General features: G+C 42.6%; 4 protein-coding genes and 1 long non-coding RNA gene across 11 annotated transcripts; 1 reads left to right on the top strand and 4 right to left on the bottom strand.

Moving 5' to 3' along the window:
- Positions 1-7,578: 7,578 nt before the first annotated feature.
- Positions 7,579-11,385, bottom strand: LOC104790928 (E3 ubiquitin-protein ligase SGIP1). The gene is given in 4 exon segments (XM_010516724.1): positions 7,579-7,948; positions 8,063-8,406; positions 8,500-8,579; positions 11,232-11,385. Coding segments are annotated over 4 exon segments (948 nt in total).
- A 2,978-nt stretch (positions 11,386-14,363) lies between these two features.
- On the bottom strand, positions 14,364-19,023 carry LOC147942605 (uncharacterized). The gene has a single exon (XM_087453031.1). It carries the CDS (start codon positions 18,403-18,405, stop codon positions 15,184-15,186), a length of 3,222 nt encoding a protein of 1,073 aa, XP_087309157.1. The 5' UTR covers positions 18,406-19,023; the 3' UTR covers positions 14,364-15,183.
- Positions 19,024-19,277: 254 nt separating this feature from the next.
- On the bottom strand, positions 19,278-20,242 carry LOC104790926 (uncharacterized). Of its 2 annotated transcripts, XR_015559059.1 has the most exons (4): positions 20,102-20,228; positions 19,967-20,020; positions 19,701-19,816; positions 19,278-19,417 (listed from the first exon to the last, which is right to left on the bottom strand). It is a non-coding gene; the product is annotated as an uncharacterized LOC104790926 (long non-coding RNA). The 2 variants fall into 2 exon arrangements; XR_015559060.1 differs by lacking the exon at positions 19,967-20,020 and having other exon boundaries at positions 20,102-20,242.
- On the top strand, positions 20,235-23,869 carry LOC104790923 (uncharacterized). 6 transcript variants are annotated; one of them, XM_087453032.1, is made up of 10 exons: positions 20,320-20,549; positions 20,747-21,032; positions 21,163-21,367; positions 21,742-21,824; positions 21,924-22,069; positions 22,156-22,399; positions 22,482-22,586; positions 22,680-22,862; positions 22,935-23,136; positions 23,250-23,869. In XM_087453032.1, the coding sequence occupies exons 3-10, from the start codon at positions 21,304-21,306 to the stop codon at positions 23,738-23,740; spliced, it is 1,518 nt and encodes a 505-aa protein (XP_087309158.1). In that variant the 5' UTR covers positions 20,320-20,549; positions 20,747-21,032; positions 21,163-21,303; the 3' UTR covers positions 23,741-23,869. The 6 variants fall into 6 exon arrangements, 5 of the variants coding, with proteins under 5 accessions (XP_019102270.1, XP_087309158.1, XP_019102271.1 ...); XM_019246725.2 differs by having other exon boundaries at positions 20,235-21,032; positions 21,734-21,824; XM_019246726.2 differs by lacking the exon at positions 20,320-20,549 and having other exon boundaries at positions 20,740-21,032.
- LOC104790925 (uncharacterized) lies at positions 23,870-25,602 on the bottom strand. Its single transcript, XM_010516723.3, has one exon. It carries the CDS (start codon positions 25,600-25,602, stop codon positions 23,977-23,979), a length of 1,626 nt encoding a protein of 541 aa, XP_010515025.1. The 3' UTR covers positions 23,870-23,976.
- Between the last annotated feature and the right edge of the window lie 1,410 nt (positions 25,603-27,012).

The following is a 27,012-nucleotide window of genomic DNA, read 5'->3' as shown; positions in this document are numbered from 1 at the left end:
TAGGCTGAACTGCTGGGCTAGCCGCCACTGACTGTGCCCGGATATCCTCCTCAATCCCTATTGTAGTCTCAACCAGCTCTGCACGCGAAGCATAACTCCCCCCCTATAGTGAACCCTCAAGTCATCACGTAGGGCCCTAAAAAACCTCATGATCTGAGCTTCCTCAGACTCCATATTCCGACCCACGTACCTCAGAAGTTGACTGAACTTCAAGTCAAGCTCCCGCTCTGACCGAGTCCCCTGAGCTAGCTGAAGGAACTGCACCTCCAACCTATCCAGCGCCTCCCTAGGGAAATACTTGCGGTTGAACTCCAAGACGAAGTCAGCCCAAGACATTTCCCTCTGCACTCTCCTGGCTGCCATAGAACTCCACCACAACTGAGCATCCCCAGTCAAATCGTGGACTCCAATATCCACCCAAAACCCCACAAGACATTCCAGAGTATGGAAGTTACGTTCCACACTCGTCCTCCACGCATCCGCAGCAGTAGGATCTGTACCTCCCGAAAACCGCTCGGTACCAATACGGCCCATCTCAGTCAGCATGCTGATATAACAAGAATGGACCCCCACATCCGCAGCCGCTAGCTGCCGCCACCAATGGTGGCACTACCTGAGCCTGAGCTGATGCCACAGGTGGCAACCGCTCTAACAACTGTGCCAGCAAATCCGCAAGGTCGACACCCGAGACTCCACCCACTAGGCCACCCGCACCCGGTGCCCTAACATCACCGGCTACTGGAGCATCAACACCGCCCCCTCCAGCCACACTCATGGAATCCCCCTGGACACCCTGCGACTCACCGACACCCTCTGCTGTCACACTCTGGTCCACAGTCTTACTAACCACCGGGACTCTGCCTCTACCACGACCACGTCCGCGTCCACGTACACGACCAGAAATAGCATCCTCTCTAACCATCTGCATTACCATGAGCAGAAAGCTAAGCACACAATTAACATAACACACAAACAAAAACTCACCGTGGAATCACACTGTAGGCTCGAAGAAGATGTTCTAGGACTCCATGCCACACACAATTGACTAACTCACATAATCAATTAAGACATGCAATCCCAGACAACACAACAGAAACCTAGTGAACCCAAACCTAGAACCGTAAGGGCTCTGATACAAAACTGAGACGACCTGACCCGTTTTTTTTCTAATAATAATAAATAAACTACAACTAGTGGTCCCATACCCACTAGCCACCTAACCACAATCACAAACAACAGCAAAATAACAAATACCAATTAAATAACCAACAAACCAATATCCAATAATACACCATAATAGAATAACCAATAATCAAACATAACCATTCCAATGTCAAACAACAGGAAACAAGAAACCGGCAACCTAGCAAGTCCTAAATACCCAACTCTAGCAACCTAGCAACGCCAGACAACACCCAATCGAGTCCCTAGAACATCTTCCTCTTCATTTCCTTGATTCCACGATCACAAATTGAGATGCACCACAAACACAAATTGAGATGCATGAGTATTTGATAAATACTCAGTGAGGCAATCCTCCCATCTATTGGGCTATACACACAAGCAACAATGATTCCCATGTTCCAAACAATCAACAAACAAAACACACAAACCAGGAAAACGAACATCGTCTTGCTGGAACGGAGGTGTCGACCGACACCACCCTAGTGTCGACCAACACTGGCATTGGTGTCGACCGACACTACCCCACAGTGTCGATCAATGCCATTTTCCAGGTGTCGACCGACACCAAGTAGTGTCGATCAACACTCCACCTACAACTGCGATCCACTCGAAGCCGAGAGTCGGATCTTGCTTCTCAACCTCTTCCAAATCGTCCAATACTCAAAACCCATGCCGATATCATCATTAGGAACCTGTATCAACCAATCCCCAGCAAGAAAACACAAAAAACAACAACAAACAAGCAAGAACAAGGAAATCAAGGGCTTAGCTTAGCCATGGTCATGCATTCACCTCTTTGCAAGAAGATTCAGACCAAGAGCAACGAATCCAACCCTCCTAGCAAGCCTCTAGATCTTTCCTAGCTCCAAATCTCTCAATAACAGCCAAGAAATCTCACCAGTCTCTCTCAAAAACTCAAGAACAAAGTTTTTCTCCCTTTTCTCTCAAAAACAACAAAGCGGCAGACAAAATAAACCCCCAAAACCCTTCTGATCAACAATTCACTTAAATATCTCGGTCCAATGGTTTTACTAAACCAAACTGGTCTAAATCGATAATTAAATCAATCTGGTCAAACAAGAAATATCGACACCACCATGGGTGTCGATCGACACCCACCCCCAAAACGCAGAGTTTTGGTTCGCGGGCGTTACACATTTTAACCAATCTGTTCTTTGAGTGCATTCTAATATAAACGTGGGTTCATGATCCTCATTTATTTCAAGTGCTACCTTGTAAGCAAATTTTTCATCAATGTTGACATCTTTTCGGTTCCATTGAATTCCTAGACATGATATAATTTATTGAGATCTCATTATTATCAATACCTTCAGGACATTGAGGTTCAGCGTCCCAAACTTCATTCGGTACCTTAGGATTTGCCGCGGCCATGTTAAGGGTTTCCTTAACCTCGGTTTGATTTGCACCTTTCTTAGATTTTCGAGAGTTCTTATCTTTGGAACCTATTGGTCTACCACGTTTCAAACATCTCTTAGGCTCTGTAGCAACTTGATTGTGTTCCTTTTGAACATCAATACGTACTGGTGCATTACTGTGACAACCCGTCCTGCGGACCCCACTAGCCGCCGAAACGAACCCCAAGTTGGCCCTGCAAGGCATCGATCATAACCCCTCACTGTAGATATCCAAATCCACCAGTAGGTTATTGGTGCGCCAGGCGTTCCTCGAACCCTTGTCCCCACCCTTTAACAACCTTCCCACAGGACAAGTTGCCACCAATTGATCATACATACCAGCGTGATATGTCTATTTACTTTGAGATACTCTGGGAGGGTTGTTAAAGGTTGGGGACCAGGGTTTGAGGAACGCCTAACGCACCAATAAATTACTGGTGGATTTGGATATCCACAGTGATGGGTTAGGATCGATGCCCTACAAGGCCAGCTTAGAGTCCGTTTGGGCGGCTAGCGGTGGGCTAGTGGGGTATGCGGGACGGGTTGTCACAATTACAAGCTGGTATGTATGATTTTAACATTCTTTGGGTCAACAAAGGAATCTGGCAATTGATTAGCTACCTTTTGTAAAATGTATAATCTTTTGAACCTCTGCCTCACATGCTAGAGTCCGAGGATCTTGCCAATTTAAGGATGTTTGATTCCATGATATTTCTTTGACCAGCTTGTTTATTCCTCCACCTAATGTAGGAAAATCGGATTCAGCAAACTGACAATCCGCGTATCTAGCCTTAAATAAATCACCCGTAGTTGGCTCTAGATACTTCATAACGGTGGGAGAATCATATCCAACATATATTCCCATCCTTCTTTGAGCTCCATCTTTGTTCTCTATGATGGTGCAATTGGTACATATACGACACACCCTAATGTCTTTAGATGGGATATGTTTGGCTCATGACCCGTTAGTAATTGGGATGGCAAATATTTATGCTTACTAGATGGCCTGATGCGTATAAGCTATGCTGCATGTAATATTGCGTGTCCCCAAACCGACACAAGAAGCTTCGACCTCATGAGTAATGGTCGAGCAATCAATTGAATTTGTTTAATGAAGGATTCAGCTAATCCATTTTGTGTAGGACATGATCCATGGGATGTTCCACACTTACCCTCATGGATATACAATAATCATTAAACGCTTGGGATGTAAATTCACCAGCATTATCTAGACGTATAGTCTTAAGTTGAAACTCTGGAAAGTGGGCTCGCAAACGTATGATCTGGGCCATCAATCTAGCAAATGCTAGGTTTCTAATGGACAATAGACAAACATGCGACCATCTAGTCGATACGTCAATAAGAACCATAAAATATCTAAACGCCCCACAAGGTGGGTGTATTGGTCCACATATATCTCCTTGTATCCTTTCCAGAAAATTTAAAGTCTCTTTAGTGACTTTTACTGGTGATGGCCTTATAATGAGTTTCCCTTGTGCACATGCTACACACATGAGATTTTTAGGGATAACTCGTCTCTCTTTAAGAGTGTGCCCATTTGAACCCGGATGGCCAAGCCAGTCATGCCATAAAGTGAATTGTTGATTGAACATCTTGTTCATTGTCAAATTAGCCTCTATCATATTTATTTTAGCATGGAAAGACCAGTAGATAATGCGGGTATAGTCTCTAAGATTTTCTTAGATCCTTGGGTGATTTCAGTAATATGTAGGAACTCTTGGTTTCCTTCACCCTTAGTTTCAACATGGAAACCATTCAAACGAATATCTTTGAAACTCAATAAGCTCCTCTTTGAGCTGGGTGAATTTAAGGCATCACTTATTTCAAGATGTGTGCCATTAGGTAAAAGTATATGTGCATGGTCGTAGCCTTCAATTAGACTTGCTATATCCGCTATTGTGCTAATATTGGCATTTTTCATAATGAGATTAACAAAGTATCTCTTATCCTTCAAAATCGTGTGGCTTGATCCACCATCTACTACAAGTATGATCTTGTCCTCAACCATTTCTTAATATGGACAAGAATTATGTTTAAGACATAAAAGAATAAAACAAGAAAATATATATTGAAGGAAATAAAATAATTGAATTTAAACCAAAATTATAAATCAAAATAATAATCCAATAAAATTCAAAGCATAAAACATGGAAATTAAATCAAGACAATATTTAAGTTTAATTATCCTCTTTTAGACAATCTGAAGTCTCATAATCCAATTGATCATCATTCTCATGGTCGAAATCTCCTTCACCATCGAGATGAACCAGGTTATCTTCTGGATTCTTTTTCAAATTCTCTTGATAGAGATCAATAAGTTGCTTAGATGTCATGCACGTCTTTTACCAATGGTTCCCCATACCGCATCGGTGGCAAACAGATTTGGTCTTATGTTTCGGTTTGAAAATTCCGCGGCCTCTACCTCGATTCCCACGGCTATGACCATCATAATAGTTTTCTTGGTAATTGCCACGACCACCACGTCCTCTACCACCACGGCCACGGCCGTGATGCTTGTCTCTATGGACGTAGTTAGACTCTTTGGTCTCTTTAGGCCCTTGAGGCTCTTTCTTGGTCATATCAACCTTATGGGCTTCTGGTAATGGGGCAGAACCAGGAGGTCTCATTGCACAGTTCATTAGCAATAACTCATAGCTTTTCTCAGCAAGTAGCAAACAAGAGATTATACTTGCATATGTCTTAAAAACCTTTTCACGATACTGTTGTTGAAGCAGTTTGTTGTTGGTGTGAAAGGTTGAGAATGTTTTCTCTAGCAAATCTTCCTCAGTAACCTCCTTACCACATAGTTTCAAGATTGAGACTATCTTAAATAGCACTGAATTATACTCATCCACAGATTTAAAATCTTGGATCCTTAGGTTTTTCCAATCGAATTAAGCCTTTGGTAGGAGCACCGTATTTTGGTGACCATATCTATTTTACAACTCTGTCCAAAGGTCAAGAGGATTCTCAATTGTAAGGTACTGATTTTTGAGACTCTCATTAATGTGATGACGTATAAGCAAAATCGCCTTGTATCTTTCTTTTTTGTTGGTATCATTACCATCCTCGATACATTCACATATATCCTTTGATTTCAAGGTAATCTTAGTAACAAATGCCCATTGTAAGTAGTTGTCTCCAGAGACATTAAGTGCAGCATATTTGAGATTGTTGATCTTGGACATCTATAAAGTACAAAACATGCACCCAATTATTTACATGCGGTATTTAAGACCGAATCATGCAATCGTTTTGGATTATGCCATGCGGTATTCAACACCGAACCATGTAATTAATTTCGTCTAGGCCATGCGGTATTTAAGACCGAACCATACTAATTTTTTAGTAAATAATTTCTTGTCTTTTATTAATATATGCATGAAACAATCCTAGATAAAATTATAGTCTAGTATGAACAAGGAAATATGCAAATAATTTTAGGTTTTCAAGTTTTCCTTTTCTCTAGATAAGATTTCCTTTTCTAGTTAGGATTAAGACAAAAATTTTAGGGAAATATTTTCTCTAGATTTCTGATTTTTCTAGGGTTTTAATTTTTAGGGTTTTATGCAAGACATAGAACAATTTCGATTTTAAGCTTTCAATTTATGCAAGACAAATCACAATTAATCTATCCTAAGCAATTTTTAAACCTCAAAACAATCGGATTTTAATGTTTTAGAATTTAGGGTTTAAAGCTTTAAGGTTTTATAGGATTTAGAACTTTAGGGTTTTGATTTGTTGATTGTGTAATTGTAGATTTAGGGTTAGCCTGTAAAACATAAAATAGTTATTTAATAACTGAACAAGATAGACACATCGGTACACGAAGAACACCTTTGTTCTCGGTTCTAACTTAGAATGTAGGCAATAAACACACTAAAAAAAGGTTATGGTAAGAGAGTCGGTATCTCGTTTAAGATGATACAACCAAACCTTCTTTAGATACTCTGCTCACAACTATCAACTTGTGAGTTGTTAAACTTTAACAAAAAAAAATAGACAAAATTATATTGAAATATTAGTGAGAACCTTATTTTGAGAAATCCAACGGATAAAGTGTTTACGAACCCAAACTTAAAAGCCAAACTACTACACAAATCTTATTATATAAAGTTTGATGTCAAAATTACGAATTAACAAGATCGCGACATTTGTCAATTGTATCATTCAGATGTTAACACATGTCAATTTTAAATTTATTAAAATTATAAAAAATAAAAATGTAAAAATTCAAAACCTACCATAAATAGGTTTTATATAAAAGTAAAATAGACAAAAGAAAACCTAATTTTATTTAAAATATTGAAACAGTTTTAAAATTTAGAAAAAAATCATTATAAGGAAATTATATATATATATATATCATAAAATTCGAACTTATAATATTGTTTAATTATTTTAATTTTAAGTTGCTAATTTTACAAGAAAAATATTACTTTTTATATAGGAAAAAATAATGATTGTGAAAATTATACAATTAATTACTGTTTCTAAAAAAATGTAATTACTCACCTTTACACAAAGAAAAATATTGTTGAAAAAAAAAACATTAAAAAAAGTAGATTGTCTCATATTTTTTTTCACCAATCAAATAATTTATTCAAAAAGACTGCTATTGTAATATATAAGATAGGAGTATGTAAGATTAACATATGCGTTTTTGTAATTAAAAGTTTATCTCTTTACTTCTATATATTGTTTTTACTTACAAAAAGAACTAAATATATATTTTTTGTTAAATTTAATTTAATTTTAATAACTTTGTACTCATCTTGTGATTAATAGTTTAACCGTAGAGTCGCATCTTTTACATCAAATTTCACATTGGACACCTCGGTGTATCTATTTATTTACTAAAAATATTTACTTTATATTTTTTGATAAAGTTAATTTTATTTTAAAAATTATAAACCCGCACATCGGGCGGGTCCTAATCTAGTATGTTTATAAAGTTCTAATCTAGATGCTCCACATTCTCTACATAGTCTATAAATGTATAAATCTTTGAGTATTTAGCCTTCTCAGCTATATTCCCAAACTGGATTTCAACTACATTCAAAGTGTCCAGCACGACACTGTAGTAGAAGATGTAGAAAGGATCGTTTAGATTGGATGTTGATAACACAATTTCACCTCCACTAGTCATCCCGACAATGTCTACATAGGTGGGAGCTATATGCTTCAAACTAAATGGCAATGTGTAGACAATCTTCGACCATTTCAGTTCATCCGCATCTTCCAGAACCCACAACTCAAGACTTTTTGTATGTTCACCAAGTCCAATGTGCTTTGGCCACAGTACGCCCAATTTACCTTTACAATTTATCAGAGTTGAACAATAAAATTTATGTTCCACATCTAGAAACTTGAACGTTTCAGACCTAAAATCAAAACAAACTACCATAACATGTATTGGATTTGTATTTCCAATGCACACAGCTAAATAGTACAAAACTCCGTCGATGCATGTCTCAGTACTTAAAGGTCTATGGGGTATCAAACATTCGACCATTCTCCAGGACACTTTTCCCATTCCTAAGGTTGAAACTAAACTGGCAAAATCCTCTGCCATGTACAGCGTGGGCAAACACAATACCTTGAATAGTTTGTCGATATGATCATAACCAAAATAGGTTTTTATCTCAGACTTCTTAGTTCTCATTCTCGGGAAAGTTATGTACTCTCCTGTGCTAGGGTTATAGATCACATGATTGCTGGTTTTGCTACAAAGAAACCCACGTACAGGGGCATGAGTCTCACAGTCATAGGAATAACTCATACCTTCGTGGAAAGACATATGATAACAGGGAATCAAAGGAACATGGGCACGCTCGGGATGTAGATGCTGAGGTGCGGAGTAGAAGATCCGCTTAACGTTGTGTAAGAAGGTGAATAACATACGCGGCTGAGCCGAAGATATTTTCAGGAATAGTTATGTGAAATCTCGACGACGCAGTACGGACGATGATACAAATAAATTCGCAATCGCGCACAATCACACCAAGAAATCACCAAACGATCGATTGAGTATTCATAAAACACTAACCGATAAGCCAGCTCCCATATTGGGAGAAACCCAGCAAATATTTTTAGAGAGTTTTTACAATTTTCTGATAAGATTCAATGAATGATCACAAAATGAAAACAATCACATGGTTTTGATGTCTCCTCCAACGGCTTCTTAGCCGCTTAATCCATGCCCTCCACGTGTACCGCTTGAGATAACCCGACTTAATTTGATTCCTTCTCACGTGCCACTCCACACGTATGGTTCTGTATCACAACTCCCCCTCCTAACAGAACCTTGACCACAAAGTTTTAAGCCTCAAACGCAGGGAACTTCTTCTTGAGATCGAAAAGAAACTCCCATGTTGCTTCCTCCAATGGTTCACCAACCCACTTAACCAAAACCTTGGTAGCTGCTCGACCCTGTCGATTCACCATCTTCCTTTCCACAATCAAATCAGGTTCCTTGACAAATACCTCAGGCATCACTGTCGGTAGCTGAGTAGTGGTGGACACATTACCAACGAGAACTTTCAGCTGAGAGACATGGAATACCGGATGTATCTGAGAGGACGACGGAAGAGCCAACTCATATGCAACCTCACCACATTTGTCAATGATTTTATAGGGACCGAAATACTTGGGAGATAACTTCTGATTTGCCCTTGAAACCACAGAGTGTTGACGGTATGGCTGAAGCTTGACATACACATATTCTCCGATCTCAAAGTCACGCTCCGTACAATGTTGATCCGCAATTTTTTTCATCTTGTGATGTGCTCGAAGCAGGTGGAACTTAAGGAACTTCAACATATTCTCATGTTCCTGTAATGAGCGAGCACCACAGCCACCTTGCACTCACCGAGTAAATATGGAAGATGTACAGGAGGAGCTTGACCATATACTGCCTCAAACGGGGTCATGTTGGTGGACGTGTGATAGTTGTTGTTGTACCAATATTCTGCTAAAGCGAGCCACTTGCACCACATGTGAGGATGAACGTGGCACATACAGCGCAAGTACGTTTCAAGGCATCTGTTGACGACCTATGTCTGGCCATCGCTCTGAGGGTGGTACGCACTGGAAAACTTAAGAGAGACCCCCTGAAGAGTAAAAACTTCCTTCCAGAACTCGCTTGTGAACACTGCATCTCTGTCACTCACAATCGAAGTAGGACAGCCATGAAGTTTAAAAACATTATCCAAGTAAGCCTGAGCAACTGAAAGAGCACTGTAAGGATGCGACAAGGCAATAAAATGTGCTGCCTTACACAGTCGATCCACAACCACCATGATAACTGCCTTTCCTGCAGATTCAGGCAAGCCATCAATGAAATCCATAGATACGTCGCTCCAAACTATCTCCGGAATTGGTAGTGGCTGTAGCAGACCAGGAGAAGCTGCATTATCGCTTTTACATTGCTGGCAGATACTACATCCCCGAATAAACACTTGTATGTCCTTCACCATTCCCCTCCAGTAAAATAATCTCTTCACCCTCTGATAAGTAACTTCACGACCCGAGTGACCACCCACACCAGAGCAATGTAGCCACTCCAAAATCGAGTTCTTAATAGCAACATCAGCGGGTATGACAATCTTGTTCTTGCGCCTGAGAATGTCTTGGCTCCAAGAGTAATTCTTCTTGGCTTCAGGATCCTGTTTCAAACGGACAATAATGTCTTGAACCACGTTATCCACAGCATACGCAGCTTGAATTTCTCGCAACAAGTCACACTCAACAGTTGATATTGCCATATGCAATATCTCAGATCCTTCTACTCGAGACAGGGCATCCGCCACTACATTTTCCTTACCCTGCCTATATTGAATCTCGTAATCGAACTCCAACAGTTTCGGCAGCCATTGTTGCTGTATTGGTGTATTGAGTCTCTGTTCTAGCAGATATTTGAGACTTCTTTGATCCGTTTTGATCACAAAATGCTTCGACAAGAGATAATGTCTCCATTTGCGGACCGCAAAGATAACCGCCAAAACCTCCTTCTCGTAGATGGACAAATGAAGTTGCCTCCCCTCTAGTTGTCGACTAATGTAAGCCAGTGGATGACCATCCTGCATCAGCACCGCACCAATTCCCTGGCCACACGCGTCTGTCTCTACCACAAAAGGTTTGTCAAACAAGGGCAAAGCTAAAACAGGGGCATTACATATAGCAACCTTCACTTCCCGAAAAGCACACTGCGCTTTCTCATTCCACTCAAACGCATCTGTTTTAGTCAAAGCATGCAATGGTGCTGTGATCACTCCAAAACCTTTGATAAACCGCCTATAATATAAATAAACTCGCAATCGCACAATCACACCAAGAAATCACCAAACAATCGATTGAGTATTCATAAAACACTAACCGATAAGCCAGCTCCCAGATTGGGAGAAACCCAACAAATATTTTTAGAGAGTTTTTACAATTTTCTGATAAGATTCAATGAATGATCACAAAATGGAAACAATCACATGGTTTTGATGTCTCCTCCAACGGCTTCTTAGCCGCTTAATCCACGCCCTCCACGTGTACTGTTTGAGATAAGCCGATTTAATTTGATTCCTTCTCACGTGCCACTCCACACGTATGGTTCTATATCAGACGACCAGAATTTGGACACGCAACGACACCTCGCAAGGTCTTTAACAGTCAATCTGGAGAAAATCTCAATCAAAAGATCAATTGGGATCTCCTTCGAGTTTTCTCTTTGGAAGTTGCTTGGGCGGCTGACTTGCTTCCGCTGTTTTCCCATGGGGTGCTAAACCCTAGAATCCCAAACTTCGACAGCGACTTCTGTTTTTCTAGATTTGTTTTAAGATTATTTTAAGAATTTTATTTCTTTTTTTACGTTCAGATTTATAATTGGACTCTTTTTTTTTTGGTAAGAAGATTTATAATTGGACCTAGAGAGTCATTTTTTTTTTGTTTAGAGGAAAACGAGGTATACCACTGAAGATTAATTTGGACATACAGTATTTAACAAAGTCTCTATGTGAAGTGACTGAAGTATATCGATGATCGATCTAGATACTAGTTTACAATAAATTTAATGTTTTACGCATATTCATAGGTAAGTGACAAGCTATAAAAGTGATTAGTGTCGACTGTCGAAAAGGTTATATAGTTAAGATTCTTATTTCTTCTACTTTACGCTTCTCTCACATTAATTTTCTTACTAGTGCTTCGAAAAGATTCTCAAAATCGTATTGTTGGAAAGAGTTCATTCTTTGTTCTAATCCCAACTGGTCTATTGTATTGGTGAATAAACCAAACACATAGATGTAGGATGACTAAGGATTCGAGATAGTCCAATTTACTGTACGCGATTAACGAATAAACTAAGCATTCTATTGTAAACAAAGAGTGTAACGTGTCGTCCTTCGGCTTGGCTAGATAAAAAAGAGAAGTGGAGTGGTTTCGTCACTTTAGAGTTTAGATTAGTGAGAAAGAAAAAAAAAAGAAAGAGAAATGGCAAAGACTGATGAGTCTTCATGGGTTTACAAGAACCGTGACGCGCCAGTGAAGGCGCGTGTGAAAGACCTTCTCACTCGCATGACTCTGCCGGAAAAGATCGGTCAGATGACTCAGATCGAACGTAGCGTTGCTTCTCCTCAAGTCATTACAGATTCTTTCATTGGTAATATATAATACTGACTAAACCACTGAACATTCTATTATTGTCTTTGTTTTGGTCAACGAACAGATTCTTTCGTAACGTAAAAAAAAAATACTTTATTTATGAATTATTTTTTTTGGTATTATAGGCAGTGTACAGAGCGGCGCCGGAAGCTGGCCGTTCGAGGACACTACTGTTTGTTCCGAGGGATTACACAGTTTAAACAAATAAGATTTAGTGGGAAAGAGCGAGCAAATTCTTTATTAATCGGGGAAAACGTGAGATCGTAACTTAAACAAGTCGTATTAGAGTTTGTTATTCCACAGACGAACTAGTAAGCTTAAAATGACGAACTGAAAACAAGACGAGTTATACGAAAGATAATAGCAGTTTTCGATGCAAAGTATTGCTATGTGGGTATTGTCCGCGGGTCAGGATGGTGATCCCAATAAATGCTTTCTCCTTTTATAGGAGACTGTTGACCTAGGAGAGTTTAGAGTTTCCTTCACGAATTCCCGAGATTGCCCTTTTGCGGGAATTAATGACTTGTTTCCAATCTTGTCGGGCCGAGGATACAACTAACGAATCTCGTTGGGCCGACTGGCATGTCAGACGGATTCTCCACTTTGCGCAAAAACCTTCGAATTGGAGCGACGTGAATTGCGCGCCGTAGTCGGTGACGATCTCATACGGAATTCCGTGCCTGCAAATGATGTTCTTCCACACAAATTTTTGGACTTCGTTTGTTCCGATTTTTGCGTAGGCTTCGGCTTCAACCCATTTGGTGAAATAATCCGTCATAATGAGAATGTATTTCTTTTGACGGGACGCAGGGAGAGGTCCAACGATATCCACTGCCCATCGCATAAAAGGATATGGTGGAGAGGTCGTTCTCAACAGTTCGGTTGGCGCGTGGATGATCGGAGCGTGGCACTGGCATTTCTCGCATCTAGCGACGAACTTGTCGCAGTCGTCGTTCATGGTTGGCCAATAATGACCATTATTGCGTATGCGTTGTGCGAGCGCGCGACCTCCTGAGTGATTACCGTCGGAACCTTCATGAACCTCTCTCATTACATCGTTGATTTCTTCGGGACCGACGCAAGTCAAAAGTGTACCAGATGCTGTTGCCACGACGGAAGACGTTGCCATCGAGAAGTGTGTAATGCGCACAGCGAGTTCGAAGGCGCCGGGCCTCCCACTTGTCCGAAGGGACAATGCCGTCTGCGATAAAACAACGGATTTCTTCTTGCCAATCGTGTGGTCGCTCGTGAAGTTCGGGTTAGCGTGCGATGATGACGCTCATTCGTGAGATGGTGACGATTGTTCCTGAGACGACGAAGTTCGTCCTTCTTCGCTGGTCGCGGATCCTTGCTCGGCCGAGCACTCCACAGTTGGCACATTTGCCGGTGGTTCAATGACGAATAGCGTGAGTACGGGGTCGCTGTCCTCTGTTCTTTGCTTTTTCGAGACTCGATCGCTGAAGGTCTCATGTTCGATAATCTGTTTTTTCTTTTTCTTATCTTGGATATTTGGCTCGGCGTGCGCGAGGAGATTGATGCTTGGTCGATCGATGCTCTCGACAGGGATTACTCGGCGTAAGTCGGGATCGGAGGTGGATGCGAGGACGGCCAAAGCGTCGGCCGGTGCGTTGTCACTTCGGGGAATTTTGTTCAGCTCGAATGTCTCAAAATTGTTGGACATATCTTGGACAACTCTGAGGTAGGCATCCATGCGGTCGTTCTTTGCCTCGTAATCGCCGCTAAACTGGTCAGTTACCAGCTGTGAGTCACAGAAGACTTGTATCTTTTCAACCCCTATTCCACTTGCCAATCGCATGCCGGCGATTAGGGCTTCGTACTCGGCCTCGTTGTTCGAGGCGGGAAAGGCGAGCCGGAACGATTGCTCGAGTACTTCACCCGTTGGCGAGACGAGGTGAATGCCGATCCCGGAGCCGTGTCGAGAGGATGCGCCGTCCACGTGCAGTGTCCACTTCTCCTCTCGCGGACAGCCGAACTCTAGCTCGGGGGGAAGTTCGATCAAGAAATCGGCGAGCACCTGAAATTTTGCACAAGTGCGGTTTTTATATTCGATGTCGTACTCGCTGAGTTCCACTGCCCACTATGCCAAGCGGCCTGATTGACTGGGGCTGTGGAGGATGGTTCGCAGGGGTTGGTTGGTTAAGACTTCAACAGTGTGGGATTGAAAATACGGCCGAAGCTTCCTGGCTGAAATAACTACAGCGTAAGCGAGTTTTTCCAACGTGGGATATCGGAGCTCGGCTCCGTCTAAGCTTTTACTCACATAGAAGATTGGGTGTTGTTCTCCTCTGTCCTCCTTGATTAGTACGCCACTGACCGCCGAACCGGAGACAGCGATGTACAGATATAGAGTTTCGCCCTGATCGGGCTTTGCTAGGACAGGGGGAGTAGCTAGGTAGTGATTGAGTTCTTGGAAAGCAGACTCGCACTTATCATCCCATTCGAAATTTTTGTTACTACGAAGCAACTGGTAGAAAGGTAGACACTTATCGGTAGAGCGTGAAATAAATCTGTTCAGAGCAGCTCGGGTGTTGCGTGGAGATGGGAGGTTGGTGAGCGCCGAAATTTGTTTCGGGTTAGCTTCGATACCTCTCTTCGTGACGAGGTATCCTAAGAATTCTCCAGAAGTCACGCCGAACGAACACTTGGGTGGGTTCAGCTTCATATTGTATCGGTTTAACACTTCAAAACACTGAGCGAGATGCAAGACGTGATCAATGGCCTGGGTTGACTTGACCAGCATATCGTCGATGTAAACTTCCATGGTTCGTCCGGGGTGCTCGGCAAACATGCGGTTTACGAGGCGCTGATAGGTTGCACCAGCGTTCTTGAGGCCGATTGGCATAACCTTGTAACAGTAAGTTCCCTGATCGGTGATGAAGGCCGTTTTCTCCTAATCGTTTTTGTGCATCATAATTTGGTTGTATCCTGAGTACGCATCCATGAACGACAAAAGTTCGTTCCCCGCGGTCGCCTCGACTAGTTGGTCGATGCGCGGCAGGGGGAAGCTATCCTTTGGACATGCCTTGTTGAGATCGGTAAAATCGACACACACCCGCCACTTGCCGTTCTTTTTCTTCACCACTACAGGATTGCTCAGCCAGTCGGGATACTTAACCTCACGGATGGATCCAGCCTCGAGTAATTTCTTGACCTCCTCGTTAACGGCGGCGGTACGCTCTAGCCCGAGCTTTCGACGCCTTTGGTTGATCAGTTTGAACGTCGAGTCCACATTGAGCTCGTGGCAGGTTATGTTTGGGTCGATGCCGGTCATACTGTTCATGCTCCATGCAAAGGTCGCTGCGTTCTGGCAAAGGAACTTTACGAACTCGTCCTTGATTGGTTGTGGTAGGTCGGCCCCAATTCCCACGCATCGAGTTGCGTCGGAAGAGTCAATGTTTACTTGGACGATTGATTCAGAGTTAGGGCGATCACGACTGTCTGGGCGCTCGGCTGAGTCCGAAACGGTGAACGTCCGGGCGTGGCGTTGTTGACGCTCAATGATGAAGCAGGTTCGTGCTACCAGCGGGTCCCCTTGTAGTGTAAATATTCCTCTAGGAGTTGGGAACTTTACGCACTGATGGTAAGTTGACGCCACAGCCTTCATCTTATGCAGCCAAGGAGTGCCGAGGATGACGTTGTATACGATCGGCTTGTCGACGATAGCAAAGTTGATGCAATGCATCGTCCCGCCCACATAGACTGACAGCATGATCGTACCTTCCGTCATCACCGTGTCACCGTCGAATCCGGTGAGAGGTTGAACATCGTGCTCGGTGGTCCGCAAGTCGATTTCCATTTGAATGAGCACGTCTTTGAAAATGATGTTTACCGAACTACCTGTGTCGATCAAGATTTTGGTAACCATGCTTTCGCCGATCTCCATCTCGACCACCAGTGGGTTGTTATGGGGTCCAGTTAGACCTGATGCGTCGGCTTCTGTGAACACGATTGGATCGGAGTTCGTAGTAGGTGGCGTGCTTTGAGCTAACCATCCTCGCTTGGCCTCAAGTCCCCGTCGATAAGCATTGATAGAACGGACCGAGTCGCGGCAAGTCGCCAGACCACCCATGATCATGTTTATTCTTCGGCGTGGAGCCGGAGCGTTGGCATCCTCAGTTCGCTCGGGATTCTTTTTATGGGTTGGTGGGGGCGGCGGTAGAGTTTTGGGTCTCGGTTGTGGCGCAGTGGCGGCGTTATATTGCTTGCTCGGGTTTTTGTTCTCAGGATTGAAGAAATGGTTATCCCTGTGAGCGGCTATTTGACGTCGCTCGAGATCGACGTCAATTTGGCCTTCTTTAAATTTGTCGAGCAATACTTGTTGGAGGGTGCGGCACTCTTCTGTTGAGTGTCCTGCTCGCTTGTGGTATTCCCAATATTTGTTGCCACCCTTTCCTGATGGGTCTCGGACCCACTTGTTATTCCAGGGCCTTGATGCAGATGCCTTGGGATCTTGATTACTAACTGCAAACGTTTGGACTTTCTTTCCTTTGTCCAACTTATCGGCGTATTCTTTGTCAAAGTGTTGACGAGGCTCGTGATGCTCGTCTTGTGCCTTCTCTTTTCCTTTGGACGATTTGGGGGCCGGGGGTTCTGGACGGTTTGTCCTTGATGCCTTCTCTTCGTCTAACTCTATGTATCTGTTAGCACGGTGTAGTGCGTCATCCAGAGTCAGGGGCTCGTGTATTATGATGTCTTCCCTAAATCGGGAGCCGTGAGCGAGAGCATTTCGGAGAGCCGATATTGCTGTGTCGTCGGCAATCGAGAGCTTCGAGACGATTCTTTTAAACCTCTCCATGAAGTCTCGGAGAGATTCATCGTTTCGCTGGAACATATTCCAGAGATCGGCGTTCGACGCGCCCCGAATCATGAATGTAGAGTGATGTTGGAGAAAGGCGGTGGTAAGCTCGTGATAGCTCCCTATCGAGTTCGGCGGGAGCCGGGAGAACCATCCTAGAGCCTCATGGGCTAAATTCTCAACGAATAGCTGGCAGCAGCCAGCTTCGTACTCTTCGTCACTAAAGTGAGCTCGGCTGATTGCGAAACTCATTGACGTCAAAAATGGTTTCGGATCGTCTAATCCGTTGTACGGGGTGAACTTGAACTTAATTACGTAGCGGACTTGAATGCGGGAGATTCGTGCCGTGAATGGTGAGCGCTGGACTTCTTCGAGCACTCGATCGAGGTTGGGAGCAGAGCTCGTGGCTCGATGGACTCTGGAAGAGAGTTTGTGGACCATCGCCTCTAGGCGTCGTATGGTTTCATCTTTGAGATCGGCTTCGGGCTGTTGGATCGGCAGTGTCGGAGTCGGCGGGCTACCGCTTCTTTGGTCATGGCCGTCTCGCAGCTCCTCATTTGGCTCCTCTCTACTGCGTCGATCAACGGATCCTACGATAATGGACGTCGGGCGGCGTCTGTGGCCGTCGTATCGGTCCTCCACAGAAGGTTGCGCTGGGGGAGGATTCTCGTTCTCGCCGGCAGGACTGCTGTCGTTTCGGCGCTCGCCCCTCCTTCGTTGGAGCCTGCTAATTTGGTTCAGCGAGACCTCTTGTGCGGCTGCGATGGCCTCGAGCCGTTCGTTCGTTCTTGCTTCTTGGCCATCAAGACGACCGAGAATGACCTGCATCATATTGTCGAGTCTGATTCTTTGTACAGGTAAGGGGAGAGTGGCGCTGGAGAGAGCGGTAGCGTTGGTGAGAGCGGCGGTTAGGAGGGCAGCGGCGCTGGTAACTAGCTGGTCTGCGACAGGTCCGGCTCCGGCGTGCGCAGCTACGGGAGGCTCGGAGGACGTGTCAGGCGCCGGCGGAGAGGCTGTGCTCGGCAGTGGGCCCTCGTCTGGGCTCGGCAGGGAGCCTTCAGTTGGGCTTGGCAGGGAGCTCGGCACGGAGCTCGGCAGGGAGCTCGGCAGGGAGCTTGGCAGGGAGCTCGGCAGGGAGCTCGGCAGGGAACTCGGCAGGGAGCTCGGCAGGGAGCTTGGCAGGGAGCTCGGCAGGGAGCTTGGCAGGGAGCTCGGCAGGGAACTCGGCAGGGGGACAGTTCGCGTTCTCGTTCGCCCCCATCGCTGCCCCGTTGGCTGCTCCGTTGCTTCGTCGAAGTTTTCGCTAGGGTTCGTCATGACTTTTGAGATTTCGAAGAAGTGAGGATCGTCTGTTTTGACTCGTCAAAAGAAACGCTTTACTCTTGCCCCACGGGGGGCGCCAATTGTTTGTTCCGGGGGATTACACAGTTTAAACAAATAAGATTTAGTGGGAAAGAGCGAACAAGTTCTTTATTAATCGGGAAAAACGTGAGATCGTCACTTAAACAAGTCGTATTAGAGCTTGTTAGTCCACAGACGAACTAGTAAGCTTAAAATGACGAACTGAAAACAAGACGAGTTATACGAAAGATAATAGCAGTTTTCGATGCAAAGTATTGCTCTGTGAATATTGTCCGCGGGTCAGGATGGTGATCCCAATAAATGCTTTCTCCTTTTATAGGAGACTGTTGACCTAGGAGAGTTTAGGGTTTCCTTCACGAATTCCCGAGATTGCCCTTTTGCGGGAATTAATGACTTGTTTCCAATCTTGTCGGGCCGAGAATACAACTAACGAATCTCGTTGGGCCGAGTGGCATGTTGGGCGTAGCCCATATCCAACAGCTACGTCGTCGGATTGGGCGGATATGATCGACGGTTTTCAGCGTTCAGCATTAGCGTCGCGTTTGGGGATTCCGATAATCTATGGCACTGACGCTGTTCATGGCAACAACAACGTCTACGGTGCTACCGTCTTCCCCCACAACATTGGTCTCGGAGCCACAAGGTTTGATTACGCCACTCTCATTCATTTTGACCAAACTTTAATTTCTATCTTCTGCAAAAGAGGGTAGAGAGACAGAGAGATTTTTGTATGTAACGGAGGTTTTAGACATTTTGTTGACATTTCAAGATCTTACAGACGCAGATTTGGTCAGAAGAATTGGAGTTGCAACTGCACTTGGAGTAAGGGCTAGTGGCGTTCACTGGACGTATGCTACCTGCGTGGCTGATGAAAGAGCTAAACCTAGGCAACGAAGTTACTAACAACACGCCCATCATCAAGGCACATTCTGGGTCCATACGTGTTAAAAATACGAGCAATTCTAACCTGAAAATTGCAAAATTAATTAGACAACAGTCATATATCCGTGATTTGGATAAATAGTCATCAATATTCACTCATCAGTTCTAAACATTCCAACATTCAAAACAAAAGGAGAAACAACATCATCAAATGTAAACATCTTGATACACAGCAAGAGGAAGATTTGGAAACTAATGGGTAGAAAATTCCAAGAATGACTATGAGTTGCAAATTATATAAGTTCTTCATCAACTGAGCTAAGAGCTTGCAACAATATACAATCCACTGGATGATTATAAGAATTTACCTCAACACCAGCCCCTCTGTGATAATCCATGGCCAAGGTTTCTGCAGTACGCTTTCCTTCATCATAGCAACACCAGCTGATGGAACAGAGTGTCCAAGACCGATCAAAGCGATTCGCTTTGCTCCAAGACCCGAACTCGTCATCAAAAAAAAGAAAAAAAATCAAAACTTTGAACTCGATTGATCAAAGGAACAAAGCTAATCTACGGATCATTGAAATCGATACAAAACCCATCTCATATCAGTCAGAGTAAAGCAAAAACAAACCTTGTGAGGCCGAGAGTATGACCCATGGTTTAATTTTCGCAAAATCAAAGAACCCTAATTTTCCCAAATCAAAGAACATTAATTTCTAAATCCTTAACTAAACAAAAATTGATACAACAATATGATCGAACATACCATGGGACCGTCTCCGAATTGGTGAAGGAAAGGATCCGAATTGCTGGTCTCCGATCGTACCTCACCAAGTCGCGAGAGAGAAGTATAAGAAAAATCAATTTTTTTTTTGTTTTATATTAAAATACACCCAACCATTCTTGACCACGTCGATGGTTCTTAAAAATTCTTAAACTCCTTAATTAAGAAGCTCTTCTTAGTATTCTTGCCATTTCTGATTTATTTTTATTCATATTAAAGTTAAGAAGTGAGACTTAGAGCTCCCGATAAACTTACTCTGAGCTGGTTCAAACACGTTGACCAGTTACCTCTAAATGCTGATGCTGATTCGTATGACCCATTGTTTCCTCTTGGTTTTGGACTCACTTGCAACTCGAGAGAATTTGTAACCGGTTTAACTTCACCTGGCTGATTCAGAGGATCGGGTAATAAAAGTGTATGATTGAAAAATGTATGTCCTTATCTATAATTAGTGGATTTTTCAGTAGTTCTTGGTTTTTTACTCATTTTTTTTTCAAGATTTGACATGTAACATATTTTAGTTCAACCAATTTGTAACCAACCCACATGTGTTGATTAAGTTAATCAAATGGGATTTTTTTTTACTTACACCATTTAAGTGAGAAGTTGAATGTCCTGTCAAATCAGTGTGCCACGTCTCCTCGGAATTGGCTATAGTATAGATAAAGAAAAGTAGCTGAACTTTGCGAGAAGAACACGACCGACACACGAAGAAGAAGAAGAAGAGTAAAGAGATTCAAGAATATGGTAGTCAAGGAGGAGTCTTCATGCGTTTACAAGAACCAAGACGCGCCAGTGGAGGCGCGTGTGAAGGACCTTCTCTCTCGCATGACTCTGCCGGAGAAGATCGGTCAGATGACTCAGATTTAACGCACCGTTGCTTCTCCTGCCGCCATTACAGATTCTTTCAACGGTACAGACAAACAACACAGTCTTTTTGTTTTGTTTCACTTTGGTTTTAATTCTTGATTCTTTAAAAATGAATTTTTAGTGTTCTTTTTTTTTGGATAATCAGAGTATAATTTATGGATTTGGTGTTACAGGAAGTGTACTAAACGCCGGTGGGAGTGCGCCGTTCGAGGATGCTAAGTCGTCGGATTGCGCTGATATGATCGACGGTTTTCAGCGTTAGGCGTTAGCGTCGCGTTTGGGAATTCCAATCATCTACGGCACTGACGCTGTCCATGGCAACAACAATGTCTACGGCGCCACCGTATTTCCCCACAACATCGGCCTCGGAGCCACCAGGTCTTTTTTTACAACATAAGCAAACTAAAAATTCCAAACAGAGGAGAGAGAATGAGATATAGTTGCAGAGAATTTGACATTTTGGATTGTGATCTGTAATGGTGGCATTGATCTTGGTTGAGTTGTTCTGTTTTTGTCTTTTTATGAAACTTGACTGAACCTGTTCACCTATTTGAAATTCTGATTAGCTTTCAACTAGCTCCTGATTACAAGGTAGGAGTAGACTAGTAGTATTGCAGTAGTGGTGATTAGAATCTGATTGTGTTCAAGATTAGGTGCCTCTATTGCAGCTATGCTGCGTAGCCTGCGTTTGGCTGTTATGTTGTTAATATGATAACACTTGTAGTTGTTGTGGTAATTTTGTAGAGATGCAGATTTGGTCAGAAGAATTGGAGCTGCAACTGCACTTGAAGTAAGGGCTAGTGGTGCTCACTGGGCGTTTTCTCCCTGTGTGGCTGTAAGTCCCTTTTATATATGTAAAAAATTAACAACTGAAACTGAACATAACGATTTGTGAACTTTTGAATGAAATGTTGTTATGTTGTCTTTTTAACAGGTCTTGAGAGATCCGAGATGGGGACGAGGCTATGAGAGTTATGGAGAAGATCCCGAACTTGTCTGCGAGATGACTTCGCTTGTCTCGGGCCTACAAGGCGTGCCACCAGAAGACCACCCAAATGGCTACCCTTTTGTTGCAGGAAGGTATCAAATAAATCACTACACTGGTTTGTTTTTAGTCTTTAGTAGATTTGATGTCATGTCTCATGGATTTGTTCACTGGATTATAGAAACAATGTCGTCGCGTGCGCCAAACACTTTGTTGGAGATGGTGGTACCGACAAGGGCATAAATGAAGGGAACACCATTGCGTCATATGAAGACTTAGAGAAGTTTCATATTCCACCATATCTGACGTGTCTTGCTCAGGGAGTCTCTACGGTTATGGCGTCTTACTCCAGTTGGAATGGAACTCGACTCCACGCCGACCGTTTTCTCTTGACAGAAATTCTCAAGGAAAAACTCGGTTTCAAGGTTTGTCCAAAACTTAATTGAGTACTTACCAGGCTACCACTAAGTGTATGCACTAAGCTAGCTTTCTTGTTCATATCACCAGGGATTTTTGGTTTCAGACTGGGAAGCTTTGGACCGGCTTAGTGAGCCTCAGGGATCAAACTACCGCAACTGCATTAAAACTGCGGTCAATGCTGGCATTGACATGGTAGATTCTAAATACCTTATGCGAAATATCTCAGCTTAGCATCATCTTGAATGACTGAAGGAGTGAAGATTATATAATCAAATGTTATTGCAGGTGATGGTACCATTCAAGTACGAACAATTCATACAGGACATGACAGATCTGGTAGAGTCAGGGGAAATACCGATGGCTCGGGTCAATGATGCTGTTGAAAGAATACTCAGAGTGAAATTTGTCGCTGGTCTCTTCGAACATCCTCTCACTGATCAATCTCTGTTGCCTACTGTTGGTTGCAAGGTGAGCTCTCTTGTATTGAATGCCATTATACCAGATTGCTGCCTTTATTCTAAGATTTTTCCATGTGTGCAGGAACATAGAGAATTGGCGCAGGAAGCAGTTAGGAAGTCGTTAGTTCTTTTAAAGAATGGGAGAAACGTTGATAAACCATTTCTGCCACTAGACCGCAAAGCCAAGAGGATTCTAGTCACTGGAACTCACGCTGATGATCTTGGCTATCAGTGTGGAGGATGGACAAAGACATGGTTTGGTCTAAGCGGCAGGATCACTATCGGTAACTAAAAGGATTGCTATTTGATTTGGAAAGGGACTTTTATTTAGCAGAGGCTATTTAGATGCTGTTTGAAAAGTTACTCAACATGAATCTATGTATGTCTGAAACTGTAGGCACAACGCTTTTGGATGCCATAAAAGTAGTAGTTGGAGAGGAAACCGAAGTAATCTACGAGAAAACTCCGTCAAAGGAAACCTTAGCGTCGAGTGAAGGATTCTCTTACGCCATTGTTGCAGTCGGGGAACCACCTTATGCAGAGACAATGGGGGATGACTCTGAACTCCCAATACATTTTAATGGTAGCGACATTGTCACCGCAGTCGCAGAGAAAATTCCGACACTGGTGGTCGTGATCTCAGGACGACCTGTGGTTTTGGAGCAGGTAGTTCTTGAAAAGATTGAGGCTCTGGTTGCTGCGTGGCTGCCTGGAACAGAAGGGCAAGGGATGGCTGACGTTATTTTTGGAGATTATGACTTTAAGGGGAAATTACCTGTGAGCTGGTTCAAACGCGTTGAGCATTTGCCACTAGATGCTCATGCCAATTCGTATGACCCATTGTTCCCTTTTGGTTTCAGTCTCAATTCAAAACCGGTGTCTGATTGATGTACCAGAACACTGGGGAAGTATCTTATGACATATATTACACGCAATGTAGAATTTGTACAAGCTAACAATGTATTGTTGAAATGCTTTGATGAATATAAACAAACGATAAGAGGAATCTTAAAAGTATGACTATGAACAGGATTGCAATATATTCTTAGTTCACTAATGTAACAAATTCATAAGTTGCTAATTACAACAGAGTGTTCAAGAGCTAACACAAATGTCAGATCAAACTAATTCTTCAGCCTACTCTTCCCGGATTTGCTAGTCTTATGGCTCCTTGCAGGAGTCATATAGGATCTAAACAAACTATTCTCAAATTTTTCTCGGTCGCACGTACCAAAGTTTGCGTTTCTCTGGAGTACATTATGATTTTGTTTATCCTCAATGCCATTAACCAATCCATCACACGAGCTCCTTCCAACCTCAACACCGTTAATAGATCCATGAAACAGACCATCACAGGAGCTTCTTCCACCTTCAAAGCCACCGAAAATATTAGCATCACCACTAAACACACCATCACAAGACTTTCTCGCACTTACGCTGTAGCTTTTTAAAAGCTTCTCACTAACACCACCATTGGTTTCTCCTTTACCTACTCTCCTAAGCTTTAACAGAGACTCAGCCAAAGAACCCTCAACCGCATTCCCTTCAAGTTTCAAACTCTGATCGGTTTTGATTTCGTTCTTCTTGGCCTCGTTTTTCCTCTGTATCAGTCCCCAAAGGTTCCATCCCTTTGGCCATTTCTTTCTATGTTTCTTTAACTCTACACCATCCTGCTTCTTCCCCTCACCAGCAGCACCAATACAAATCTTTCCTTTAGAAACTAACTCTTTACTCTTAGGTTTAACGTTTTTGATCGAATACCAATTAGAATCCCTAAGTTCCTTCTCTGTAACTAATAACTTAGCACCATGAAACAAACCAACAGTTTCAGGTGATACCTTAGCATTCGAAACACCTCTCAATTCATCAACCTCAAGCAATCCTTGTCTTCGATCAAAGCTTCTTCTTCTACGAGAATCTGAGTAATAGTTCTTAGTTTGAACTGTCCCACCAGGACTCTTCTCCTCTTCCTCTTCTTCAACAACAACACATTTCTTAGCTTTAGCATCTTCTGCCACAGTAGACAATGTCGTCAGCTTGTGATATGATTTCTCAATCAAGCAGCCGTCCCATGAAGCCCTAGGTTTCTCAAACGAGATCCTACCTCCATCAAAAGACAATCTAGGATCTACATCACAAGAGTGACGACCAAATCTAGAATCTGATTGTTCATCTTTTCTCTTCTCCTTGTGATGATGATGATTCAATGAAAATATCTTAAGCTTCCTGCTCAAAACCGATGCTATCTCCTTCTTCTTGATTTGGTTTCCCCAATCAATATCTATAAACTCCTTCATCGTCTTGTTCTCTACGCCTTCTTCTTCTTCTTCTTCTTCTTCGACGATCTTCCTCGGCTTGCCTTCATCAAAACCTTTGATATCTTCTTGTCCATCGAAGTAATCTTCTTTTATCAAATCCGGAAACAGAGGTTTCCGAATCGAACTATCTAACCGTTCTTCGTCATCATCGACGAAAAGATCGTGTAGAGAGCTTGCGCTAGACCTAGCGTCACACGATCTCCGTCGCGGCTGCGTTGAAACGGATACTGATGCGTTGCGAACGGAGTGTGATCTAATACGACGGAGCTCAGGAGTCTGAACCGCAGCGGGGTGAGAAGAAGACTGAGCTTCTATAGTGACGAGACGTTCACGGAGGCAGGAAGCGCAGAAACCGGTGGTTGGTTTAGCGGAAGGGTGACGGTGGCATAAGGAAGAGGAACGACGGCGATTGGTTTGTTTGACGTTAGCCATGGCTGAAGAATGATTTGCTTGCGTGCGGCGGTGACTTAAGAGAGAGAGAGAGAGAGTGAGAGTGAAGTATAATGGATTAGTTTACTTTTAGAATCTCGGTGATAGTGTGTTGTTTAGAGCAGGTGCAAATATAATGTTAATTTTTTTGGTGTAGAGAATTTTGAGAATTTTTTCATTGGAGTATTTATTTTGTTATTTTATTTTAAAATTTATCTTTATTAATGAAAATTTCTATTAATATATTTTAAACTTATTAAATTACTTATAAATATATTTAATTTTATTAATTAGTTATATTTTTATTTCATATATCATATTACTAGATTTTATAATATCAAAATAGATATATTTTTCACTTTTTAAAAACTTTATAATTTGTTTTACAATACTATTTTTTTTTTCAAATCTAAGAATTTATCTAATCATACTAATATTTTTCATTGTATATGAACTAATAATAATTTAAAATAATATGAATCTATAGTTTATAATTATGTATAATGGAACTTGTTAGATAGGTAAAACTCTCTTTGACTTCCCAGGAGTAACACTACTATGACCACACTTGTCTAGCATAGGTTCCGGCTCCTCCAGAAGGTATTTGGTCTGATTCTCTATACACGAACATGTACTATGTCCTGAATGATGCAATGCTTTATCTTCAAAGAGAAGATTTGGACCAGAATGTTCCTTGGTTATTATAGAGACTTTGGAAATCTCGTAATGAGCTCATTTTCAAAGGAAAGGACTTCAATGCGAGGGCTACAGTAGAAAAGGCTCTAGAGGATGTTGAGGAATGGGATCAGCGTAATGCCAATGAGAGGTTAATCGATGGACCCTAGGGGCAAAGAAGGACAAATGATGCAAAATGGAATCCTCCTCCAAGTGAATGGGTTAAGTGTAACACGGATGGAGCTTGGAGGGGAGAGGATACACCAAGCGGTACGGGATGGGTCCTTCGAAATGATTGTGGGGATGTTCTTTGGATGGGAGCACAAGCCATTCGTTGTGCAAAATCAGTGATGGAAGTGGAATTGGAAGCAATGTGGGGGGCAATAAACTCACTGATTCGCCTGAACTACAATAAGGTTATCTTCGAATCAGACTCTCTAGGCCTGGTCAACTTGTTGAATGGTGAGGAAACTTGGCTTGCATTTGCTCCTCTACTCCACGATATAAAGAGTCTGCTCTCCGCTTACCAAGGATTCAAAATTGTTTATATCTCAAGAGTTTGTAATAGGGTGGCAGATCGGGTAGCAAGGGAATCTCTTTCCTTCCGGAATTATGATCCTAAGTTATACTCGATAATGCCAACATAGGTCACATATTTTGTGTCATTGGATAAACAAAGTGTATTTCAATGATTGTTGTTGAGCCAAAAAAAAAAAAAACACTACTATGACCACTGCC

Source organism: Camelina sativa, chromosome 6 (genome assembly GCF_030686135.1).
Source record: "Camelina sativa cultivar CO46 ecotype springtype chromosome 6, ASM3068613v1".
NCBI classification, from domain to species: Eukaryota; Viridiplantae; Streptophyta; class Magnoliopsida; order Brassicales; family Brassicaceae; genus Camelina; species Camelina sativa.
This window is presented reverse-complemented; position numbering and strand designations above follow the sequence as displayed.

Coding starts and splice junctions, on each gene's coding strand:
- LOC147942605 (XM_087453031.1), bottom strand. CDS start 18,405: ATGACGAACCCTAGCGAAAACTTCGACGAAGCAACGGAGCAGCCAACG.
- LOC104790923 (XM_087453032.1), top strand. CDS start 21,304: ATGGCAACAACAATGTCTACGGCGCCACCGTATTTCCCCACAACATCG. Junction 21,825..21,923: donor CGTTTTCTCCCTGTGTGGCT/GTAAGTCCCTTT, acceptor TCTTTTTAACAG/GTCTTGAGAGATCCGAGATG. Junction 22,070..22,155: donor TACCCTTTTGTTGCAGGAAG/GTATCAAATAAA, acceptor ACTGGATTATAG/AAACAATGTCGTCGCGTGCG.
- LOC104790925 (XM_010516723.3), bottom strand. CDS start 25,602: ATGGCTAACGTCAAACAAACCAATCGCCGTCGTTCCTCTTCCTTATGC.